The following is a 21,068-nucleotide window of genomic DNA, read 5'->3' on the forward strand; positions in this document are numbered from 1 at the left end:
GACTCTCCAGCCCTTCCCCAGCTTGCGTTAGGAACGGAATCTGCTAGGACTATGGCGCTGCAATTGCGTTTCTGATTGGAGCCGGAATTTCGCTCGGCCCCTTGCAATGTTTCCAAGGGAAGGTACGTACATTCGTGACCGTCCCTGGCAGCCGCCCAGCCCGGGACTTGGGGCTCCACTCGCCATTGGCCAGCCGTAGGCATGACGCGCTGGAGGCGGGGCCTCATCAGCTGTTTGCGGGATGCCCCGAGCGGGCGTATTTTGGAAACAATACCGCGCGGTGCACAGTGGCCTTCTCCCGCGCCAGCCCGCCAGCTGCCGCTGCCGCCCCTGCCAGCGCCTCCCGCCACCCGCCGCGGCCCGGTGAGCGCGCCAGCGGCCGGGGACCGGGCGGAGTTGGATCGCACCTCCTCGGGGAAGTGGGGAGTGGAGTCGTGCTGCGCTTAGGGGCCCGGGAAGGGTTGGGCTGCGGGCGTGTGGGGTGACCATGAAGGACTGGAGCGCTGGGGTACGGGAACGGGGTACAGAACCCTCATCTAGTGCTCTGCTCCACGAGGGAACTTGAGGGTAGTAGCATTTAAGACCGCAAGCAGTTGGGTCCAGGTGGGTAGGGGAACCTGCGGCTCACTGCTGAGCAGACCTGGGCTCCCGCGAACGGCCCTGCCTCTGGATCTGACTTTGGGGTAGGACAGGGAGTTGTGGGGCGTCCTGCCTCCCTGCGGAGTCTGAAGGCTCCTCTCCTTAACAGCTGGGCTCTTTCCCTCCTTCCCAATTGAGTCTGGGCGCCAAGCCCCCGAGTGCTCGTCACGCTGGACCCTGGCGCGGAGCCCTGGCATCACGACTCGGAGGCTGAGACTCTCTCCTGGAGTCACCCAGGTCTGCTGTGTGTTGTGTGGGTGCGTGAGTGCGTATGCTTGTATGTGTGCGTTCCCAAATTTTAGCTCTTGTCGAAGTTCAGAGCGTGGCTACTGCCTTCTCCTGGGAGGAGGAGTCTTAAATTCAGCATCCCTGTTAGAGCCCTTAGGGGCTGGGATGGCTCCAGAGCGCTTTGGTTCCCCTTGCTAGGAATAAAGCCTTCCCAGGCAGTCCTCTCAGGAAGTGTGCTCCTCCTACCAGTTTGGACATCACCTCCTCAGCAAGGGGAGAAGAGGGTCTCTTTACCTATCCCAGTTTACACTTGACCTTGCCCAGCTCCCCTCTGGAGGCTCCCACTTACATAAGAGCCACCTGCAGTTCCTGTGGAGAATGGGTAGGGTCCTCAGGGCTTGCAAAGACACACCCTATGGCTGCATTTCCCCCACAGTCCAGTCCAGGCAAGGCTTGAACTTTGGGGCTTTGCTGGGAGGAGGAGGGGGAGGGGGAGGTGGCTGGCTTCAAAGGAAGAACCAAGACAATGACTCCTGCTTGTGATTAGCTTTGGAGGGCCTCTTCTTAGGCTGGGATTGCCAGCTTGTAGAGAGAAGGTTGAGGGCCGGAGGGGAGCCCCTGCCAGGTGACTGGCAAGATAGCGCTTGGTCCTTTCAGCCGGAAACTTTGTTTCCTGGTGCTGATAAGCTGAAGATCTCCTACCCTTCTTTGGGAAACACTTCCCAAAGAACACCACATGCCTGTTTTGCCATCCGAGTGGGCGTCTCCTCACCAGGGAAGAGGACAAAGATAGGATCACACATTGCTCATGGACTGGTTGGGATGGAGGGAGTTGAAGCAAGCACCTCAGAGAGAGCTTGCATTTGGGAAAGCCAAGATTCTGAATTTAACTGAGAGTCCTTTAAGTACTTTACCAAGCCACAGACCATTTGGCTTGTTCTTCAAAGGCAAGAGATGGAGAGACAAAATTCCCAGGGGATCGCTCAGTGAGTCTGGCAGTGACAAACAGTGTCCCTCTGTATCCTTAACCATTCAGGTAGTTGCTGCTTCGGGCTGCCCCAGGGGTCCTAACAGGTTCCTCCTGTGTGTGTAGGGGGCTGAGTTGGGAGCTAAAGTTGCTGGGTGGCTCCAAACTCAGACTTCCAAGAGCCATCAGGTGGAGCAAGAGGAACTTCTTTATCACCAAGAAACTCATGCCAACAACCTGAGTAGTATACAGGCGGTGAGTGAGGTCACAGAAAGAGGGCTGAATTTCACTTCCTTCTGTGAGGAAGGTTATACCAATCTCACGTTCAGCGCTGACAGGAATGGTAGGCTGTGGGAAAAGAAGATTGAAGTCATGGAGACTCGTGAGTAGTCATGGAGGCTAGTGAGCTGGGGTGGGGGAGGCTGGCCACCTGCCGGATGTTGGACCTACCATCTAGGCCAAGCTGTGGTGGGCAGACAGCTCCCCTTTGCTGTGAGGGCAGTGTCTAACTTGGGTCTTTCTGCCCTTTCTTCCAGGACACACTCTTACCACAGCGTGGAGCCTGTTTGTTGTGTTGAGCAAGCAGGGGGTGGAGACTAGAAGAGATGGGCAGCTGGGCGGGGCCTAGCAGGTTTGGAGGGAACCTGGCTGCCCTCGGATTGCTGGCTTTTGTTTTTGCTGCTGAGCCTGGAGCTCAGCTCAGACTGGGATGAGAGCTTGGTGGTTACTTCTCAGGGCAGTGAGTGAGTGAGTGTGTGTGTGTGTGTGTGTGTGTGTGTGTGTAGTGACCACTGTGTGTACAGCCAGTCACAGCACCCTCTGCCCTCCCACAGCAACTCGCAGGGCCTAGTCTTGTTGACATTTCCCCGGGTGTCCTGAGTACTTGCCGTGGTTGATCATGCCTCTGCTATTGCTCAGAGTCAATTGCAGTCAGACTTCATGACCAGAACCAGCCCGGGTCAGAAGAAAAGGCCAAGGTGGGAGTGGCTCTGGGAAGGCCCAGGGAGGAGGTGTGGAGCCTCCTTGAGCAGTGAGGCAGGCCACATTTGGGGAGGGTGTCATCCTCAGTGGTACTTTATCACCAGGTCGTTTGTCATCAGTATCGGGCCCCACTTCCCCCAGGTAGAAGGGAAAGGAGAAAGGAAAGGGGGAGTCCTTCAGGTTCGGCCTTGGGGCAGGGGACAGCACCCCAGATGCCTGCATTGCACCCCAGCAGGGGAGATGGAGCCGCCTCAGTGTGTGGAGGAGCTGGAGGATGATGTGTTCCAGCCAGAGGATGGGGAGCCGGGGACCCAGCCTGGGAGCTTGCTGTCTGCTAACCTGTTTGCCCAGAGCCAGCTGGACTGCCCCCTCAGCCATCTGCAGCTCTTCCCTCTCACCCACTGCTGTGGTCCTGGGCTTCGACCCACCAGCCAGGAAGACAAGGCCACCCAGACCCTCAGTCCGGCCTCCCCGAGTCAGGGTGTCATGCTGCCTTGTGGGGTGACCGAAGAACCCCAGCGACTCTTTTATGGTGAGTGCTCTTAGCCTCAGGACTCCTCCCATAGAGACTGGGGGAAAAGAGGGGACTTCCCCTCCCCAAACCTGCGCTTTGTTATTTCCTTCCCCAATTGAGCCGCAGGGGCTATTGATTCCTCGACTCTTGTCACCGTGCTTCTCTGCTTGTTCATGCTCTTCACCTGTGCTCCATGGGCACCAACAAAGGCAAATTGCTGTGCCATTATTTCTGCCTTTTTGTCCCTTTCTGCAGGGATCCTTGGGTCCATGGTGTCTTCTTGGGTCGGAGAAGGGGTACCTGGGCCTCAGCTTTTACATCTTGTGGCCAGTTGCGTGGCCCAACCTTTTGTGTCCTGGTAGTGCTATGCCTTCTGCCAATTGGCCAACATTGCCCTGGAGAGGGTTACGGGATCTGTGACTCGCTGTTGACCCTGAAGGGAAAAACCCAGCCCTTTCTGGGAGGGAAGGTTTTTGAAGGCACAAGGTGTCACTTGGGACTTTCTGGGCTTTGGAAGGGGAACTGGAGAAAGAGGTTGGGCCTGCCAGGGCTCAGTGCCAGCAGAGGGGCTGTTTCCAAGGCTCGATCAGACAAGACCCCTTCATTTGTGGGCTTAAATGGTTTGTTTTATGAGTAACATGTCCCTCCTCTGGCAAAGGCACAGTGTTAGACACTCAGTCTTCTTTCTTCTTTTAGCACAAAGCTTATGGAGGGAGAAAAAGGGTTCAGAAGCTATCTTGCTATGTCTGATGGAGCATATTGAAGAGACGCTACAGTTATTCCTGGAGGGAGCTACCCCGTAGTTCTTTCGGGAGTCTGGGAAGATGGATAAGGCCGGCCGGCCGGCAGGGAAGAAGGAACAGAGGGAGGAGGCAGGCGGGCACCCCTAGCGGCAGCTCGATTGCCAGCATTTGGTTAGGGTGCAGCGCTGGTCTCGAGGTCTTGCGGTCTGGCCTGGGGCTCCTCCAGAGAGGAACTTGGCTATCCAATGGGTTTGAGGAGTTTTCTCTCCCTAGTTTTAGTTCCATTGCCCAGGGCTCCAGGACCTGAGCCCAGCCAGAGGCAAAAGCGAAGGCACATTTTGGTTTTCTCTTTCTCTCCCTTGCTTTGCTCAACCTAGGAACTCTAGAGAACTGCCTCCAGTGCTTTTCCAGAGTAGAGCTTCAACCTGCTACTGCATGAAAAATAAATTGTGGTCAAGCGTAGCTTGGTAAATAAGGACAGAGGGCTGGCAAGTTCACCCACGCATATTACTTCTGCCCTGGCACTGCCTGTGACTAGAGAACTACAGGGAAGGCTAGGACCATTCTCTCCTGTTCTCTGAGTATCAGCTTTTCAACGCTTGGGTAACAGGCAGGTTAGGCTACCCAAACTGGGTGGAGCACCCCGATAAAGTCTCAGCCAGGAGTGTTAGGCATGGGGTAGGTGGTACAGTCGTGGAGAATGCTGAGATATGGGCCCTCTGTCTTTGCAGGCAACGCTGGCTACCGGCTCCCTCTCCCTGCCAGTTTCCCTGCAGGCTTGCCCCTTGGTGAGCAGCCCCCTGAAGGGCATTGGCAGCATCGAGCAGAGGTACAGATTGCCCGAAAGCTTCAGTGCATTGCAGACCAGTTCCATCGGCTTCATATGCAGCAAGTAGGCATGGGGGCTTGGGGCGGGGGGAGAGTCTGCTGGGGCTGGGGGGCCAGGACCTGCCTCAGCAACTCTGTCTCTGCCAGGCCTCGAGGATATGGTCCCAGAGTTTTGGCCTCAGCTATTATGATCCCCATGAACTGGATGGGCCCAACTGGCCGAGCACTCTTGCCCTCATCTCTGAGCTCCACCTTGGTTACCTGCCCTCTGTCAGCTCGGGCTTCATAAAAGCGATTTGTCCCACGGTTTGTCAAGAGACACTACAATGTCTCCTAGGGCCTGGGGTGGCTTTCCTCAGCCTTGCTCAACACACTGTGTCTTCTTGAGGCCAGGTTGGAAGATTGTCCCTCACAGCCCCGAGGGGAAGATTTTCAGGGTGCTGCAGTGAAACTGGACGGTTGGGGGTGCCTGGCCGAGGTGCAGCGGGGAACTGGGTAACCAAGGCCGAGGGATGGGCCTGAGTGGGGGAAAGTGGTGGAACTGGTTGTAACCTGACACTTTCCAGCTGGGGAGGCTGCTCCTCATTGTCTCTGTCTGGGAACCGGGACCTGGGACTCTGGAGAGCGAACCTCGGAGAGGCTCTCCAGACTGGCGGCCGGGTGCTTGGCCGGCAGCCTGGCACCAGCCCCGCCAGGGCGGAGCATCGCGTGTCAGTCGAGCATGTGGCAGAGTCCATCAACAAAGGCGGCGGCTGGCAGGCTCGTGCTGGAGGAGCCCTCCGTGCCACAGGCTGGAGGCTGCCCTGCTCTGCAGCCGCTGTCTGGGCCGGCCCCCAGACACTTAACCCTTCCTCTCTGGGCTGGCTTTCTGGATGGCTGCCAAGGCAGGGAGAGGAGCCCAAGCTGAATCTGTGCTAGTACAACCACCACTGAAGCAAAGGCACACCACCTGGAAATGAACATGTTCCCCACCTCTGGGACTGTCCCAGCAGTGTGTGTGTGTGTGTGTGTGTGTGTGTGTGTGTGTGTGTGTGTCTGGAAATCAAGAGAATAAATATCTCATCACTCTTGGGCAGACCCTGAGGTTAAATGGGTAACTTCAGGGGATCAGAGTAGGTTTGACTTACGGGCCAAACCACTGCCAGCACCAGGAGAAAGAGAAGTTGTCTTTTGGTCTCCTGGTCTCCTGAGAACAGACCGCCGGGGGTTAGATATGGTTAGTGCCTTCTGCCAAAGAGTTCTGAGGGAAATCTAGGGCTAGACCTGGTCCTGGTCAGCTCTCCCAGTCCCTCAGTGATCTGGAAGAGAGAGTGGCCCTATGTTTAGATAATAAGGCAGCTTAGCCTCCTCCTTTGGCCCCACGCTCCAGTCCCCAGTCCCTCCGCTGATTGTTTTCTGGAAACTTGGCTTTGAGTCTCCCCTTCAGTCCACGTGTGGACTCACTCTGATTCTGGATTTCCGGCTCTTGGCCTTCTTCCTGCCCATTCACTCTAGCCTGGTTGTACAGGCCGATGGCTGAGACCAGCTCACAGCTTCCAGTCCCGGTGCTGGAGCTGCTAGAGGACACGGGAGCTGTGGGTCTCCTGGACTCATCTACAGGAGTGTCTGGAAGGTAGCTTTCTTCATTCCCAGTGGACCTCATCTCTCTCAACAGTTGTTTCCCAGAATATTCCTCCCTCCATTGGTGAGTCCCTGTAGGCTTGGTGGCAGGCTGGGAGGATAGGACTAGAACATTGCCCAGGGCCCTTTCTTGCTAACTCAGTCCCGAAAGAGAGGAGACGGTCCTCATCCCAAGGTCTGACCCTGCACTTTGCAGCTTGGCATCATTTCCCCCAGTCCAGGGCTGCCTCTCGGAGGGCAGCTTTCAGCTATCAGCCAGAGCCACCCCAGCCTGGGGGAGGGGCAGAGCAGCAGAGCTGAAGGAGAACCGTGTCTCCTGCTCTGCACCTCACCCCAAACTGGCTCCTGAGTTCCCTGTGCCCCTCCCCCTCCTGCCTGCTGTCTACTCCTACCTCACAGTGGCAGGAGGCTGGTCAGCTAAGCCTTTCCAGCCCAGAGCTGGTTTTCCCAAATTTTCCATTACAGAGAGAACCAATCTTTTTGTCTGTGGAATCCTCTTGCTTTTAACCCTGTCCTCCCCACTAACCCTGCTCACAGACCTTCTCCAGGAGCTCATCCTGCAGAAAGGGCTAGGATGCTAGCCACAGGCAGATGGAACACTGGCACGCAGAGGAACTTTTAGTAGCTAGTTTTGTTTTGTTTTTTTCTTTTTTTAAGATTATTTATTTGGGGGGGGAGGGCGCGCGAATGCGCGTACACAAGAGTGGGGGAGGGGCAGAGAGAGAGAATCCCAAGCAGGTACTGCACTGTCAGTGCAGAGCCCAACATGGGGTTCAGGGCTCTGGGCTCAAGATCATGACCTGAGCTGAAATCAAGAGTCAGACGCTTAACCCGCTGAGCCACCCAGGCAGGCTCCCCTTAGCAGCTAGTTTTAAGAAGTGAGTCATTTTCTGACCTTGATTATTACATAAACCAGTCTACTATTTCATATCTAGAAAGTGCTGTTGTGACTCTTAACATTCTTTTATTTTCTTTCTCTATTCCCTTCCCTAATCTTTGCAGGCAAGGAAACTGAGTTACTAGGATTTTTAAATTTAAGTCTCTAGGCTTTGAGTCCAAAGTCAGAAGGCCCAGATTTGAATACCAGCCCTGCCACCTGCTAGCCATCAGGAAGGCACTTGACCTTGCCAAGTGTAGCACCTCTTCTGTAAATTAGAGCTAATACCACAGAATTTTATTGTGAGGATTAAGTGAGAAAATACCAATGAAAGTTCCAGAGACACAGTGGGTACTCTTTAATGCTAGTTTCCTTTTGTCTGTCTATAAGCTTGATCATCTCTTACATTTGTTCTTGTCAGTTCACAGTGCTTTTCCCACTGCTCCCACCAGGCTGATCCCTTAGCTGCCTGCCCTGAGCTCCCCTCCACCTGCCCTGCACAGAGAAATTGGTGTCCATGCTGTTCAGTTGTAGGACTCAGCCTCACTTGTTTCTCCTCAAAGAATGGTCATTCCTCATCATTATAGGCTGAGTTTAGAAAGCCAAGAAACACAACTCAAGAGGCAGTAAGACGTTGAGTGGGCTTGGCCATTTCCTTTCTCCTTAGATCTGGAATGGTGTCCAAAGACCAGAACGTGGCCATTGGTCCCTGAGTCCTGTAGGGAGTGTGAGCTCCCACTTTTTGTCCCTGGTTACGGACCTCAGTTATTCTTTTTCTGTATCAGGGGAAGCCTTCTTCCTAGGAGATGTGGACCAGAGGGGGTGGGGGTGGGGTACAATGACCAGGTAGTGCGTTGTAGGATGGCATTATGGCAAATTGAGTGCCATGACCTCAGATTCAAATGGTTGCAAATTCCACTGGATGTCAGTTTTTGCTGGCCATAAGCCCTCCCAACATGCTTCCTAGGGAGCATACAGGATGGGCTTCTAGCCCCATTACCCAACTGATCAGTTCTGGGTGGCTCCAATAGATGGAAAGGCAAGGATTTGAAGGCAGAAGATCAGTGTCAGTGAGGTGCTTGCTGTCAGCTCTTTGGGTCTCCAAAGCAGCAAGAGAGGTGGAGGCCAAGTGATTGGAAGCAAAAGCCTTTCCAAACCGGGTCACATGCCCCATCTTCCTTTGACTGGGCCAGGAATAGAACTTTCCTCTCTTTGTTGCTCTGTAGCAGGTGACTTCTTGTGGTCTGCTGACCATGGTCTGCCTTGACTCAGGCTCTGTGAAGGTGCCCTGGTGTTTTTGTGTCTATCCAGCTTCAGCAGCAAAGAGGAGGAACAGGTTTGCTCCCTTACTGTGTTCACGGGCTACTCTGGCCAGAAGGTGTGGGTTCTGGTTTCTTTTCATTCCACCTGCCATGGTCTCCTCCAGCATGGGCCTAAGAATGGATAGTAGCTGCTGCTGTCCTCTCTTGTTCCAGCAGCGCTATCTTGAAATTTATGGAGGGTATTTCTGGGCAGTGTTAAGAACCCAAGAATCCTCAAAACAAGTAGCTACTGTAAACCATTAAGTGAGTAAATCTACAGGAGCATTGGAATTCTTTAAGTCGGAAATGGCTTTTTCACTTGGACCAAGAGTGGTTTCATTGAGAATAGTCAGATTTGGAAAGTCTTTGAATAGTAATTAGACTTTCTGGAAAATGCCATCTGAGGAAAATTTCAGCCACTCACTAAAAACTATCTTTAGTTGTAATATCACAGAAAGGATCCTAGACTTAGAGGCAGACCTCAGTTCAAATCCTACCTCTGTCACTTATGAGTTCTGTGTCCATGGGCAAATCACTTAACTTCTCTGAGCCTTCATTTCTGATACCCAGCAGAGCAGATGTGAAAGCCCATTGGAGATTATAATACATATAACTATTAAGGTGTGGGCAGTTTAACACTTTGGGAAATGTGTCAAAAGATGATGTTAGGATTTTGCTTGGACCTGTCTTTATAGTTCTCAGGGAGCTCATTTGGAAGTTGTACCCAGAGTGGTGTTTACATCTGCCAACAGCCTGGATCCTTTGTTCAGGGTGCCCTTGAGTGCTTCCTGACCCTTTGGGATGCCCTCCTTGTTGCTGAGTGGTTTTGGGGGCTCAGGCTGTGGCTAATGAGGTTGTTCAGGCCCTAGATGTGGCAGCCCGGGCAGGAGCCCCAGAGATTTGACCTTAAAGTGGGAAGGTCTCTGTGGAGCCAGCCTCTGTTCCAGCAGTGGGAGGTCTACCTAGGAGGGCGCCTGGGGAAGAGTGAGACTGGGGGAGGGGCCGTGGAGGGCCTCTGTGCGTGAGAGCCAGGCCGGGGCTTGGGGGCCCTGTGTTTGCTCTGTGGCTGGCTCTGTTTATATCGCTCACTATATTTAGCTTCTGAGTCATCAGCGTGGCTGACTAGAGGCCGAGTTCCCCACACAACTCTGCACCTGACTACTCTCTCTTCCAGGAGAAGGGCCTTGTAGTTCCGGATAGTTCACTCCCTCCCCACCAAAGCCAGGCCTTGGGAATGGGAGTTGTTTTTTTTTTTGTTTTTTTTTTTTTTCCTTAGGGGTGAGGGGGGGTGATGGGAGAGGAGGGGTTGGGAGAGGTACTAGAAAAGGAGAATAAAGAAAAATCTTTGGTTTGCCTTTGGATCATGTCTGGCAACCAAGAGGGCATGCTCCCTGACCAGAACGAGAACAGTCAGTGTATGTGGTGAGGAGGAGGGTCCAGCTTTCTTCCATGCTTAGCTTGCCTTGTCCTGGCCAGGGAACCGGCCGCAGGCAGGACAAGAACAGCCGGCTGCCAAGGCCCCAATTTGGGAGTCAGAGCCTTGGGGTTCCTCCTCCACAGCCTTGTAGATGTACAACGGATCTGCCACTCCTCAGTCCCCTCTCTCCCTCACTCTCGGCCAGAGCACACACCCCAGAGTTGCTTCGTGAGTTCTTTAGAAGTTGTTTAGTAGTTCCCATGGAGGAGTTCTCAGGCTGCGGGAAGCCAGGTGAGGGCCCCAATGGTTCCCGCCCCCAGAGGCTGTGGAGATGCAGCACAAGGCTCTGGGGATGTGGAGGGGCACATAGCCCATCCCTCCTCTCCCACCATTCCCCAGTGGCTGAAGCCAGTGGCCTTCAATTGCATTAGAGGAAGCCCTCCTGTCTTCCACTGAGAACGGGCTGGCCCCAGGCTGCCGTTTCTTCCTTGAAGAAGGGATTGGTGTTGCCACGGTGGCAGTCGGTGGCTTCAACGTCCCCATAGCACTGCTGGCTGCGCTGAGGAAGCTCTTGGCGAGGGGTATTTTTTTTCTTTTTCCGTTTTGCCACGTTGCTCGTTCCTCCCGCGTCTGGGTCAGAAGCTTTCCGGGGCAGTGGGCCCCTGGACCCAAGGGGCTGCCCTGTGGGTTTCAGAATCCTTTGCTCAGCTTGGCAGCCTGGAATTCTGGGCCCAGCTGCCTCTAGCTGCCTTGGCCCATCTCAGAGTGAAAAGTCAGGGATTTCCCCAGGACTTCCTAAGTCTGTTGAGAAGATAGCGCTCCCGGGGCGGGCGCTCTGAGCACAGGGTGTTGAGGGAAGTGCTCGGCAAGGTTAAGTGGGGCCCGCGTTTTCCCTGTCCTCACTGTGGAGAGGGAGCTGCTCGGTGCAGCCACCAGGCCAAGGCCGTACATATACTTTTCTCGTTTGATCGCCACAGCAACCTCATACTTCTAGAGCCCATTGTCCCCATTTTATAGGAAACTGAGGCTCCCAGAAGGGAGACAGCGTACCTGAGTCACACTGTAAGTGGCTGCACTGGGAGCCATACAGCTCTGACTCATCCTAAAACCACGGTCTTCCCGCTACCTACCTCTGCTCTCAGCGGGAACCTCCTAGAAAACAAGAGCCTGAGGGACGCCCACTTACTGCCCTGACCCGGCTCTGCCTCCTGTAAAACTTGGTTCTCTGCTCTTGTTTTCTTCCCTCAGATTGGAAAATAATTGAGGACAGTTTACATCTTGCTCATCTTTACGTCCTTCGAAAGTCTTAGCTCAGTTGGGTGCTCGATAGGAGCTTGCTGAATTGAACAAAAATATCTTCTCGACTTCTCTCAAGTGGAATTTTCCTGAAGTGTCTCTTATCTCTGTGTTCCTGTTCTCAGTGGCAAGGTTCTTTCCCTCAGCTCCTGCCAGGGTGAGTTTAGAGTGTGACGGTAAAGGGAAGAGGTAGGAAAGCGTCACTTTGGGGAGTGCGTGTCTCCCTTAAAACAGCGTATATGAAACTCTGCATTTTAAAGAAACTGAGCGTGGTTTCTGAACATGATCTGAAGTTATCATTTCGGAGCAGTTTTGGCTTTATTTCTGTTTGATCTTCAGTTAGCTCTGCCTCTGAAAGGTCTATTTTTTCTGGTCCACAGCATCCTTACTAAATAGTTAATGATCTGGAAACAATGTCTTTAAGCATACTAGGGGAGCAGTTCAGTGGCGATTCTCTTTGAAAAGTTAGTACTGTTTTCATGATGCGACTAAACATACTGTAATCTTTTAGTGGAAAAATGTAGCTCTGGAGTCAGAGGCCAGGGGTCCCAATAACCTCCCCTCCCAACGGACTATGCTTAGGGTAATGTTTCCGAGCCTTTGTTTCCCCATCTGTAAAGTGGGATTGATCACGCCTGTCCTTCCTGTGTCCCCAGATCTTTGTGAAGAGCAAATGGAAAGATAGGAAAGTACTCTAAGTATGAGATATTATAAACTGCTGTCAGCTCAGTAAATTGCCACTGTTTCTTTCAAGCGGGGCCACAGCATAGATTTGCTCTTTCCTCTGTTCTTTGGGGTGGAATTAGCTTTTTGCTAGAGCATCTGGAACACCGGTGACACACAAAGCCCCCAGAGGGTGTGAATTGGATCCAGAGGGAGAGAGGCAGAGGGAGATTGTTATCCGGGGAGGGGAGGGAACGCTCTTTGTGCTTAGGGCAGAGGCCACGTGGGATGAAACAGAGTTTGATTTGTGTAATCCAACCTTGTCAGACACCACAGCCAGCTCTTTTTAAAAAAAAAAAAGAAGAAGAAAAAAAGCCTTTTACCAGTTGGGCCTCTCTCCAGGCAAGAGGCTGATACTATCACATCAAGTACATCTTTAGACCTGGCCAGACATCAGTTGTTCCTGGCCTCAGACAAGTGGGTTATCTTGCGAGGTTGACTCTTCTGTAGTTGGTCCAGCGTGCACTTGTTGAGTACCTACTGTGTGTCCCTGCGAGTTCCCTGGTACACGGGATGCATGGCTGTGCAGTCACTTGCCGTACCTTGTGCACAGTGGGGGTAACTTGAACACTTGTCAGCTGATTGCCTTCCTCTGCCGGCCACAGCCAGAAAGCGGGCCGGGGTCAAAGAAGAACCCTAGGTCTCCACTGCCTGGCTGTGCTATCTTAACTAGAGAAGATATTTTTATCCACTATATTGAGACCCTTTCCCTTGGACCATTCACCTCCATTTTTTCCCTCCATGCCTTGGTCTTACCCTCTGAACTCTGAATTCGAGGGCTTCTGGTGTAAGCTTAAATTCCCAGCAGTATCCCATCCCCTGTACCTCAGCCCCTATCCCTGAGGGTACCCTGACTATGCATCCTTAGAACCCCCACTTTTTTGCAGGTTCCCTGACTTAGAGGGGTGCGCAAGCTGAGTTTGGGAGAGTTGGGCCTTGCTCTGGGGTGGGGATGGGGCGTTGCATTCATTGATCTCAGATTCTATGCTCTGTGCTATGCCAAGTGCCTGAGAGTCAGAGGCCAAGCATACTCCTTCTTGCTTCCCCCTTCCTTTTGCCCTTCTCCTTCACACCTTCTCCTGGAAGGATCCGTGTTCTCTGGTGTCTTGGTGTCTTTGTATTCCTCATCCTGTTCAGTGAATGTCGATTTCCTTCCTCCTTACTATTTCTCTCCCTGGCCTCCCTTCGTGCCTTTTTTTCTCCTTTTGTTTAATTTTTTTAAATATTGTATTTATTGTTGTTCCTCATAACCAGGGGATTCTCTGATAGTCTTGGTATGAAGCAGCTTGCTTCATTTCAGAAAAGGGCCTTTTGGGGGCTGCCCTGTGACAAGAGAAGACCAAGCGGAATTTATGTGGCATCTGCTAGTGCCCAGAGAAGGGACTTCTGAGGCTGTGCACCGGTTACTAGACCCTGCTCTTGCTGGTCTCCAAGCCCACCCAGACCCTCCAACAGGCAGGCTTGACTCAGCTGAAGGTAATCGTGGATGACAAACTTCCCGTCACAGACCTTAGGGTCGGAAAGCACCTCAGTGGTTTCCAAATGCCTGTCTGTGGCCTGGCTGCCTCAGAACCACCTGGGAAGGATTTACCTCTGGCTTGGCCAAGTCATTATTCTGATGGGAAGAGATTGAAGGAGACCGAAAAAAAATACTAAGTCATGAAGTGTTTTCTTCTAGTCCATAGGATCACGAGTGATTTTATTTTCTCCTCTCTCATGTCTTGTATGTTCCAGTTTTTCTCCAGTTAACATGTATTACTTTTATGACTGAAATATACAGTAAATGTTACTTCTGATTTTAAAAATGTCAACCCAGGGAATTTGTTCAAAGTACAAATTCCTGGACCCCTTCCATAAAGATTCTGACTAGCTGGTCTGGGTGGAACCCTGGGACTCTGTATGTATAATAGCTCCTCAGTGGATTCTGTGACAGTCAGGTTTGGGAACCACGGTCTAATAACCGTGCCTGCATTTCACTTATTAGGGAAGTGAGGACTCACAGACAGGCTGGTGGGAAATCCCAGCCTACAGCCAGGTCCTCTGATTCCTGGCCCAGGGACCATCCACCGCCCAGTGCCTTCCTTGCTGATTCATGTACCCTGAGGCCTGTCACAGGCAGAAGCACGGGACCTGGGTCTTCCCAAAGGTGGGCCTATGTGCCCTGCCTCCTGTATCTAGGCCTGCCTGTGTCACCCAGCAAGACCTCAGCCTTCTATTCTGACAGGGCTCTCTGGCCCACAGCTGTTTCTGGGTCTCCCAACACCCCCAAATGATGGGAGTGAGAATGCTGCATTGCCTCATCCCCAGAAGCCTCAGGCCCCAGGAAGTTACCCAGGCAGCAGGTGGCCTCCATTAGGGAAATACATAAATGGGATTGGCCTAGGCCCCAAATCATAGAATTGTAATCTCCCTTCCTTGGCCATTGAGCTCTTTTGATATGATTTAGAGAAGGGGAGGAGAGAGAGTCTGCTTTGGCATAAAGAAAGGTATATGCTGGCACTCAGAACCTAATGATAATGGGTAAGGACATAGCTCTAGGGCCAGGTAGTCTGGATTTAGTTCAGTCCCTGCCACCGACTAGCCACGTGGCCAAATTACCTAACTCTTTCAATGTTCTCATCTGTAAAATGGGGATGAGAGTATATAGCAACCTCATAAGGTTGTTGAGAAGGCCAAAGGAGTTTAATGTGTCTCCAAGTCCCCCGGGGATCTTGTCAAAAATGCACGTTCTGATTCAGTAGGTCTGCATTTCTAGTAAGCTCCCAGATGATGCTGAGGCTGCTGGTCCATGGACCACACTTTGAGAAGCAAGGACGTAAAACACTCAGAACACAGCCTGGTACATTCAGTGTTACTATTCTTGTCATGATCGTGGTTGTTATTGTTACTTGGCCTTTTCAAACAGGCACCTGAAGAGACTTGGAATTCCAGCAGACTGGCCTCTCTGGGGACCGGTGTTTTCCTGGATTTTCCTCCTGTTCCGCCAAATGACCTTTGCACCTGTCCTGGGCAGCAGCTGGGGGCGGGAAACAGGAGGAGGGGTGCTCTGCCCAGCTGCTGCAGGCAGGCCAGAGTCTTCAGGTTTTGCAGCTGAGTTCGTTTTCACGCTACTTTACTCTAACCAGATTTTGTTAAGCCGGGTGTGTTTCCTCTTTTTACTCATCTTTGTTTACAAAACACAAGGAAGCCATCATTCTCCTGCACAGTCTGCCAGGACTCCTCTGTGGCACACCCCAATTTCCCCTCCTGGCAGTAACTGCGACTCCAACTTTCTGGGTTGTTTTCCAGGCTTCCTTCCTTGGGGGAAAGGGGCATGCTGTTGCCCCAGACAGTGGGGGCGTCCTCTTCACCTACCTTAGCAGGGCCCTGAGGTCGGCCTCAGTTGACATCTCACCTCCCTTCCCTTTGTGGCCTAAGGTAGGGTGAACGGAACCCGTGCTGTTTGGAACCCACATGGGTCCCCGGGGGAAAGTCCCGGAGGCCAGGGCTGGCCGTGCCCATGAAGCTCTGTGGGGGCAGGAGACCTGGGCTCACTTTCCATTCTGCCACTGACTTACCCTATGCTCTTCATCTGAGAGGAGTTGCCTGGTAGGGGCCGGGGCAGTGATTAAAGACAGCCTAAGAAGCGCCCCGGCTCTGCTGACGCTTCACACGAACATGCTCACTGCCACGGCCACTGAAGTAATCCAGGTCCAGCCCGTGCTGGCTTCCTCCTGCACACTAGCTTTTTATTCCCTTATCCACTGAGGACCCTGTGGAGAGGGCCCCCATCCAGTCCTCCTGCCTGGCAGACAAAGACAGCCTCTTCCAGCACCCCAGTCCCTTTGGGGCCTCCCCTGGCCCCCGGGCACATGGTACCTGTGTGGGTGGGGCACCAGCCGCAATCCTGAGAGCCACTGAGAGCCACTGACCCCTGCCCTTTGCCCCCAGCTTCCCTGCCTGACAGTAGGACCTGGGATAACCCCCAGAGAGTAGTGTGCATTCTTTGTTTTTGTTTTGTTTTCAAGTATGTTCTTGCTTAACGTTTAATTGGCTCCAGTCAGTAGGAAAGCGCTCCAAGAGGGATTATTTATGGCTTACTGTCAAGAGCAGCTATAAAAAGGGCAGCACTGAGCTGGAGATGCTGGGAAGGGAGAGAGGGCAGGCACACAAGTGTGTGTGTGTGTGTGTGTGTGTATGTGTGTGTGTGTGTGTGTGTGTATGTGTCCATGTGTGCGTGTTTGCACTGGATGAAATCAGATTTTTGCTGCCTCAGCAGTGTGGTTTAAATTGAAGATTAACCCTTTGACCTTCACAGTGTCAAATCACTTGCAGATGGAGACTCCCCCCCTTTTCCCCCTTGTTCTCTGTGTTACTTTGGAGTTGGGGGAGGGAAGGGGCACTTCTCTTTCTTTCTGAAGAAAGTTTGTTGTTCGTGCAGCTGAGGTTTGAGGGGCTCAGGAGCCAATCTGATTAAAAGCAGCACTTGGCTAAACTGTGGAAAATCCTGCAAGCAGGGGAAAAAGTTTAATCCTCTTGTGCACAGTGCATAAAGAGCCTGGTCTTTTCTTTTTAATGTTAAAACTGCAATTGTTTTTGGAGCACTCAACTATCTCCCCCTCCTCATCAGCCACTCCTCCCATTCCCTCCCCCCTCCCCCAGGGTTTGCTGTACTGATAGGATTAAAGTGCTGCCCTCAGACTTGTCGATCTGCACTTTTATCAGGAATGATAAGGAGTCATCAAGGCTACAGGCTACATTTAGGAATTATGTTGATTTTTTTTCCCCCCACTGCCTTCCAGCACCAGCAAAACCGCCGTCGAGTGTGGTGGCAGATTCTCCTCTTCCTACACAACCTGGCTTTGAATGCAGAAGAGAACAGGAATGGGGCAGGTCCCAGGTGAGGCTGGGCTGCCCTCCTCGCATGGGGCACCACAGGAAGGACATCAGCGAGGACTGAGCCCGCGTCTTGTGAAGTTTATTCATTGCTGTTTTGTGTTTGCATTTTAAAAGTTTCTGTGTACATAAGACGTACCCAAGTGAGACCTCTTTCCCTGTTCAGGACCTCACCAGGAATGAGGGCCTTTGTCAAACACTGTTGAAGTAGAGGCTGATGTGTCTGTGATGTGGGACCTCCCAAGGGCTCTGACAAGTCAAGTCTTCAGTGAGCCATTGAAGATGACCAGGTAGTGATGTTCTCCAGCGAGTGGACTGTAGTTTTCCCATAGGAGCTTGGTTAAGAAATTAGGAGACTGGATTAGACTCCTGGTTGCACCAAAACTATCAGCCTTCTACTGTGGACATGGACGGGGCCAAGACCTGACAGTCACACTGCCTTCAATCCCCCAGGGCCTCAGCCAGGGGCTTTCCAGCTGAGCAACTTCACTAGGCCAGTCCACCAGCCCCCCCGTATCTGGGTTCTCCTTTGGCCCAGCCAGTGCCTGCCCCAAGGGCTCAGGGATTCTCGCCCAGCCCCTGTCATCTCCAGCAAGACCTCAGGGAGGGTTGGGTTTCTCCAAGGACCCCCTCACATATGCCGCAAAATGAACCAAACTTCTGGGTAGGCCTCAAGTCTTACTTGGTCTCGCCCAGAGGCCCCAGGATTGGTCCCGAGGTGCCAAACCTCTGCCACCTCTAGCTGCCTGGGACTGGCTGGGTGTCAACCACGGATGAGCCACATAGCCAATGAACATGCCACAGACAGCAGCTTGTGCCTTCGTCAGCTCTTCTTTCAAAAGAGCCAGCCAACACACTGCTTTCCTCCCCCAGGATCAGCACTCTAGAGCATGAAGGGGCAGGATTACGGTGGGGCTGGGAAATGCGGTGGCCATCCCATCTATAATAGGAGTCAGCCCTCGAGGAACCCAGACCCCCTGGTTTCCTTGGAAACAACATACCTCCTCCCGCTTATCCCCATTCCTTTTTCACACCTAGTGGGATACAGGCAGAAGCCAGCACAGTGGCTTTGTCAGCTGAAATGTGTCTTTTAGAGTAACCGACAATGATTAGAGTGTGGAAACGGCAGAGCTGGGTACACGTTTCCTGTCTTCCTTCAGCTTCCAGCTAGGCCAGGAGGGCGTGCTCTGGAGCTCCGTGGGATCACAGCTGCCTCTGAACTTCCCTCCTCTCCCTGCTGTGGCACTAATGGAGAGAATTTAAAGCAGCCAGTCTAGCAGCTCTGATAGTAGATGCGGGGAATCTGGAAAGACACGGGGAATCTGTTAACCAGACACCGCAGAAATTAAATTATAATTTTTGCATATGTACGACAAGATAACATTGGTGCTAATGTGAAGCAAGGCCCAAAGAAAAGGCAGAGAAGACCTCAGGGCTCCCCAGGGAAATTGGAAGAGCCCAAGTAGACTCTTAACTCTAAACAAGTCCAAGCTCCTCCAGTTCTACAGAGAGGAGGTCTTCAGTACTGTTGAAGGAAGCATTAATCTACTGGATGTACAGTTGGGCAGGTTGTTCACTGCACAAGGGCACCTGCAGAAGAAGAGAATAGATGCTAAAGTCCAGCTCATGCTCTGCCCGCCAGGCTACATGCCCTGGTGTCAGGCTATGTCTGCTCAGAGGAAGGGGTGCCTTTCCTAATTTGCACGAAGGTGCCATATGGGCTCACAGTGGCCCTGGGGTGAAGGACCTCAAACTGTGCATTAGCCTTTGTTTTGTTCTGCTTGGATGTTCTGAGGTATTACCTCTTCTTGGCTAGAATTCCATTCTCAGGGTGTGTACCATGGTTTGTCTGCTAAGAAGATGGGTTCCTGCTTACAAGAAGGAGCCCAGGGAACAGGTGAAGACCGGCTCTGGGACACGCTGACTATTGTGAAATGCAGCCTTTCTTGCGTGTCTCCACGCCATTTTATGATGTGCATCGGACATGTGTCGTTTCCCCCCCTCTCCTGGACCGAGACTATGACGGGCAGGGTGCTGATGTGTGCTCCAGTGGCACACATAAGAAAACCACGATTATTTCTGCCAGCCGCTTTGAACCCCTCCTAGTAGACTTCCCACCTAAGCTGAATGAGAGAGCAAAGAAATAGTCTAGGTGCCGAGAGGCAAAGCCATCAGCTTCAGAGATCTTGCTGGCCCAGGCAGGATGTCCTGTGGCCTGCCCTGAGAACTGAGCCCAGAGTTTGACAAGCCCACCTGAACATTGAGCCTGGGGCCAGGTGGAGGGTGGTCTGACTAGCTGTCTCCATTTTAGGTGACGCCAGGAACTAGCTCACTTTCCTAAGCAAGCTGGGGCAAAATTTTAAACCCCTCCTTCCTCTTCCCCAAAAAACACCCAGGAGGTAAATAGCCCCAGGAAGGAGAGAGGTTCCTCCTGACTGGCTGTTTTTAATTGGCCTAGTGATCTAGACTGGCCCCTTCCCCCTCGGCCTGCTGAGTTGGTCTGAACATTCCTCAAGACCAGCCTCAGGAGACACATCCCTCCCTCTGGGCCCCCTTTCCCCATCCCCCCACCCCGAGGAGCATGGCTGTGTGTAGTTAGGGGGTGGAGAATCAGATTTGGAGGGAGGGAGACTCTGACCTGCCTCCTGACCTGTAACCAGCTGAAGACTTATGGAGTTGTTGTGGTTTGCCGAGGGTGAGGGGTGGGAGAGGGGCTGGAAATGTTCCTTTCATTATAGAAAAGCCCTGGAGGGAGGAAGCCTGATATTCAGGGTCAAAATAGCCCTTCTAATTCAGAACCCTAGAGTAGGGGTTTCTGGAAGCTGGTAGACAGAACTGGGAGAAAACCCCACCCAGGCCAGACATCTGACCCCTTCAGTGGGTTGGAGGACCTGAACTGGCCTCTCTGCCTTTGCCTGCTTCAAAGTTTGGGCTGCTGGAGAGCTGTCCCCGTTGCCTTTTCTTACTTAGTCCAAGGGAGCGAAAGATCACCTCCCAGTGACCTCTCCAAGCCCTGAGGGGTGTAGGTCTGTGTCCAGAACTTACGTGTCAGGCGTGCTCAGAGGGACCCAGCTGACTTGTCTCACTGCCCCCAGTGGCCCAGCCTCATACAAGGATGGCTCCAGCCGGGGCTTGGCAGGGAGGGGCTTGTTTGGGATGGTCAGCCAGGGCCTCCACCGGAAGCTGGAGAGCCACTGTGCCTGTCCTGGTCAGCAAGGAGCACACTGAGAGCTGGCAAGCTTGTGTCGTCTGGTAGACTTGATGAAGAGGGGGTAAGGAGAGTGGAGAGCAGCAAAAACAGAAAGACTTCTGCCTTCACGGTTCAGCGGGGCTTCTGGGAATCAGTGTTCAGCCTGGGCTGCAAAAAGCTACAGGGCCCTCTGGGTGCTGAACCCTGGCTGGACTCGGTCCAGGAAGGGGTTAACATCAGCCTTCGAGGCTTGTGGGCACACGGTGGGCAGGGGGCACATCGGCTGGTGGGGACTTTGAGCTTTGAGGGAGTAACACAGAAAGCCGAGCTCTTCCATAGATGCACCAGCCTTGCAGGCACAGGTGCTGAGAACAGGCTCCGGGTCTCCCCGCCCCCCCACCTCCCCACACCCCCGCTGCCTGCACAAGTGGCCAGCGCCTCTCCCTCCTCTGTGAGCATTGCCCAGTGGGCTGCCCCATCCCTTGGTCCACAGGGGCTGCAGGGGGAGACCCAGTGAGAATGTAGCATTTTGCCCAGCCCAGGTTAGTTGTCCTGGGCTCTAGGCACTCTGCCTCTGAGAGAGAGACAGGGAAAGAGAGGGAGGGGAATGGGGATCCGTTGTTTTTTAACCTGTACAGAGTATTCGGCTTTACGTTCTTCACATGCGTATATGTGTGTGTGTGTGTGTGTGTATATTTTCCCCCATCAATTGGTACAATTTTTAATAAAACCATTTAAAGCAGAGCTGGTCTTTCTTTTTCATGGTGTGGTAAAAATGCAAGGGAATCTGTCAGGGAATTAGACTCTTGTCCTGAGTTACCCCCAGTCTCCCTGCTTTTGTCAGGACTTCCTTTCGACTCTGCGAGTGG

General features: G+C 52.8%; 1 protein-coding gene across 1 annotated transcript; it reads left to right on the top strand.

Annotated features, from left to right (window-relative positions):
* Positions 1 to 241: 241 nt before the first annotated feature.
* Positions 242 to 20,943, top strand: BMF (Bcl2 modifying factor). The gene is given in 7 exon segments (XM_019442593.2): positions 242 to 306; positions 308 to 363; positions 749 to 787; positions 790 to 876; positions 3,051 to 3,347; positions 4,804 to 4,964; positions 16,916 to 20,943. Coding segments are annotated over 7 exon segments (807 nt in total). The 3' UTR covers positions 17,018 to 20,943.
* Positions 20,944 to 21,068: the final 125 nt, after the last annotated feature.

The sequence above is a fragment of the Panthera pardus genome, unplaced genomic scaffold (assembly GCF_024362965.1).
Source record: "Panthera pardus isolate Hobbes unplaced genomic scaffold, ASM2436296v1 HiC_scaffold_24, whole genome shotgun sequence".
NCBI lineage: Eukaryota > Metazoa > Chordata > Mammalia > Carnivora > Felidae > Panthera > Panthera pardus.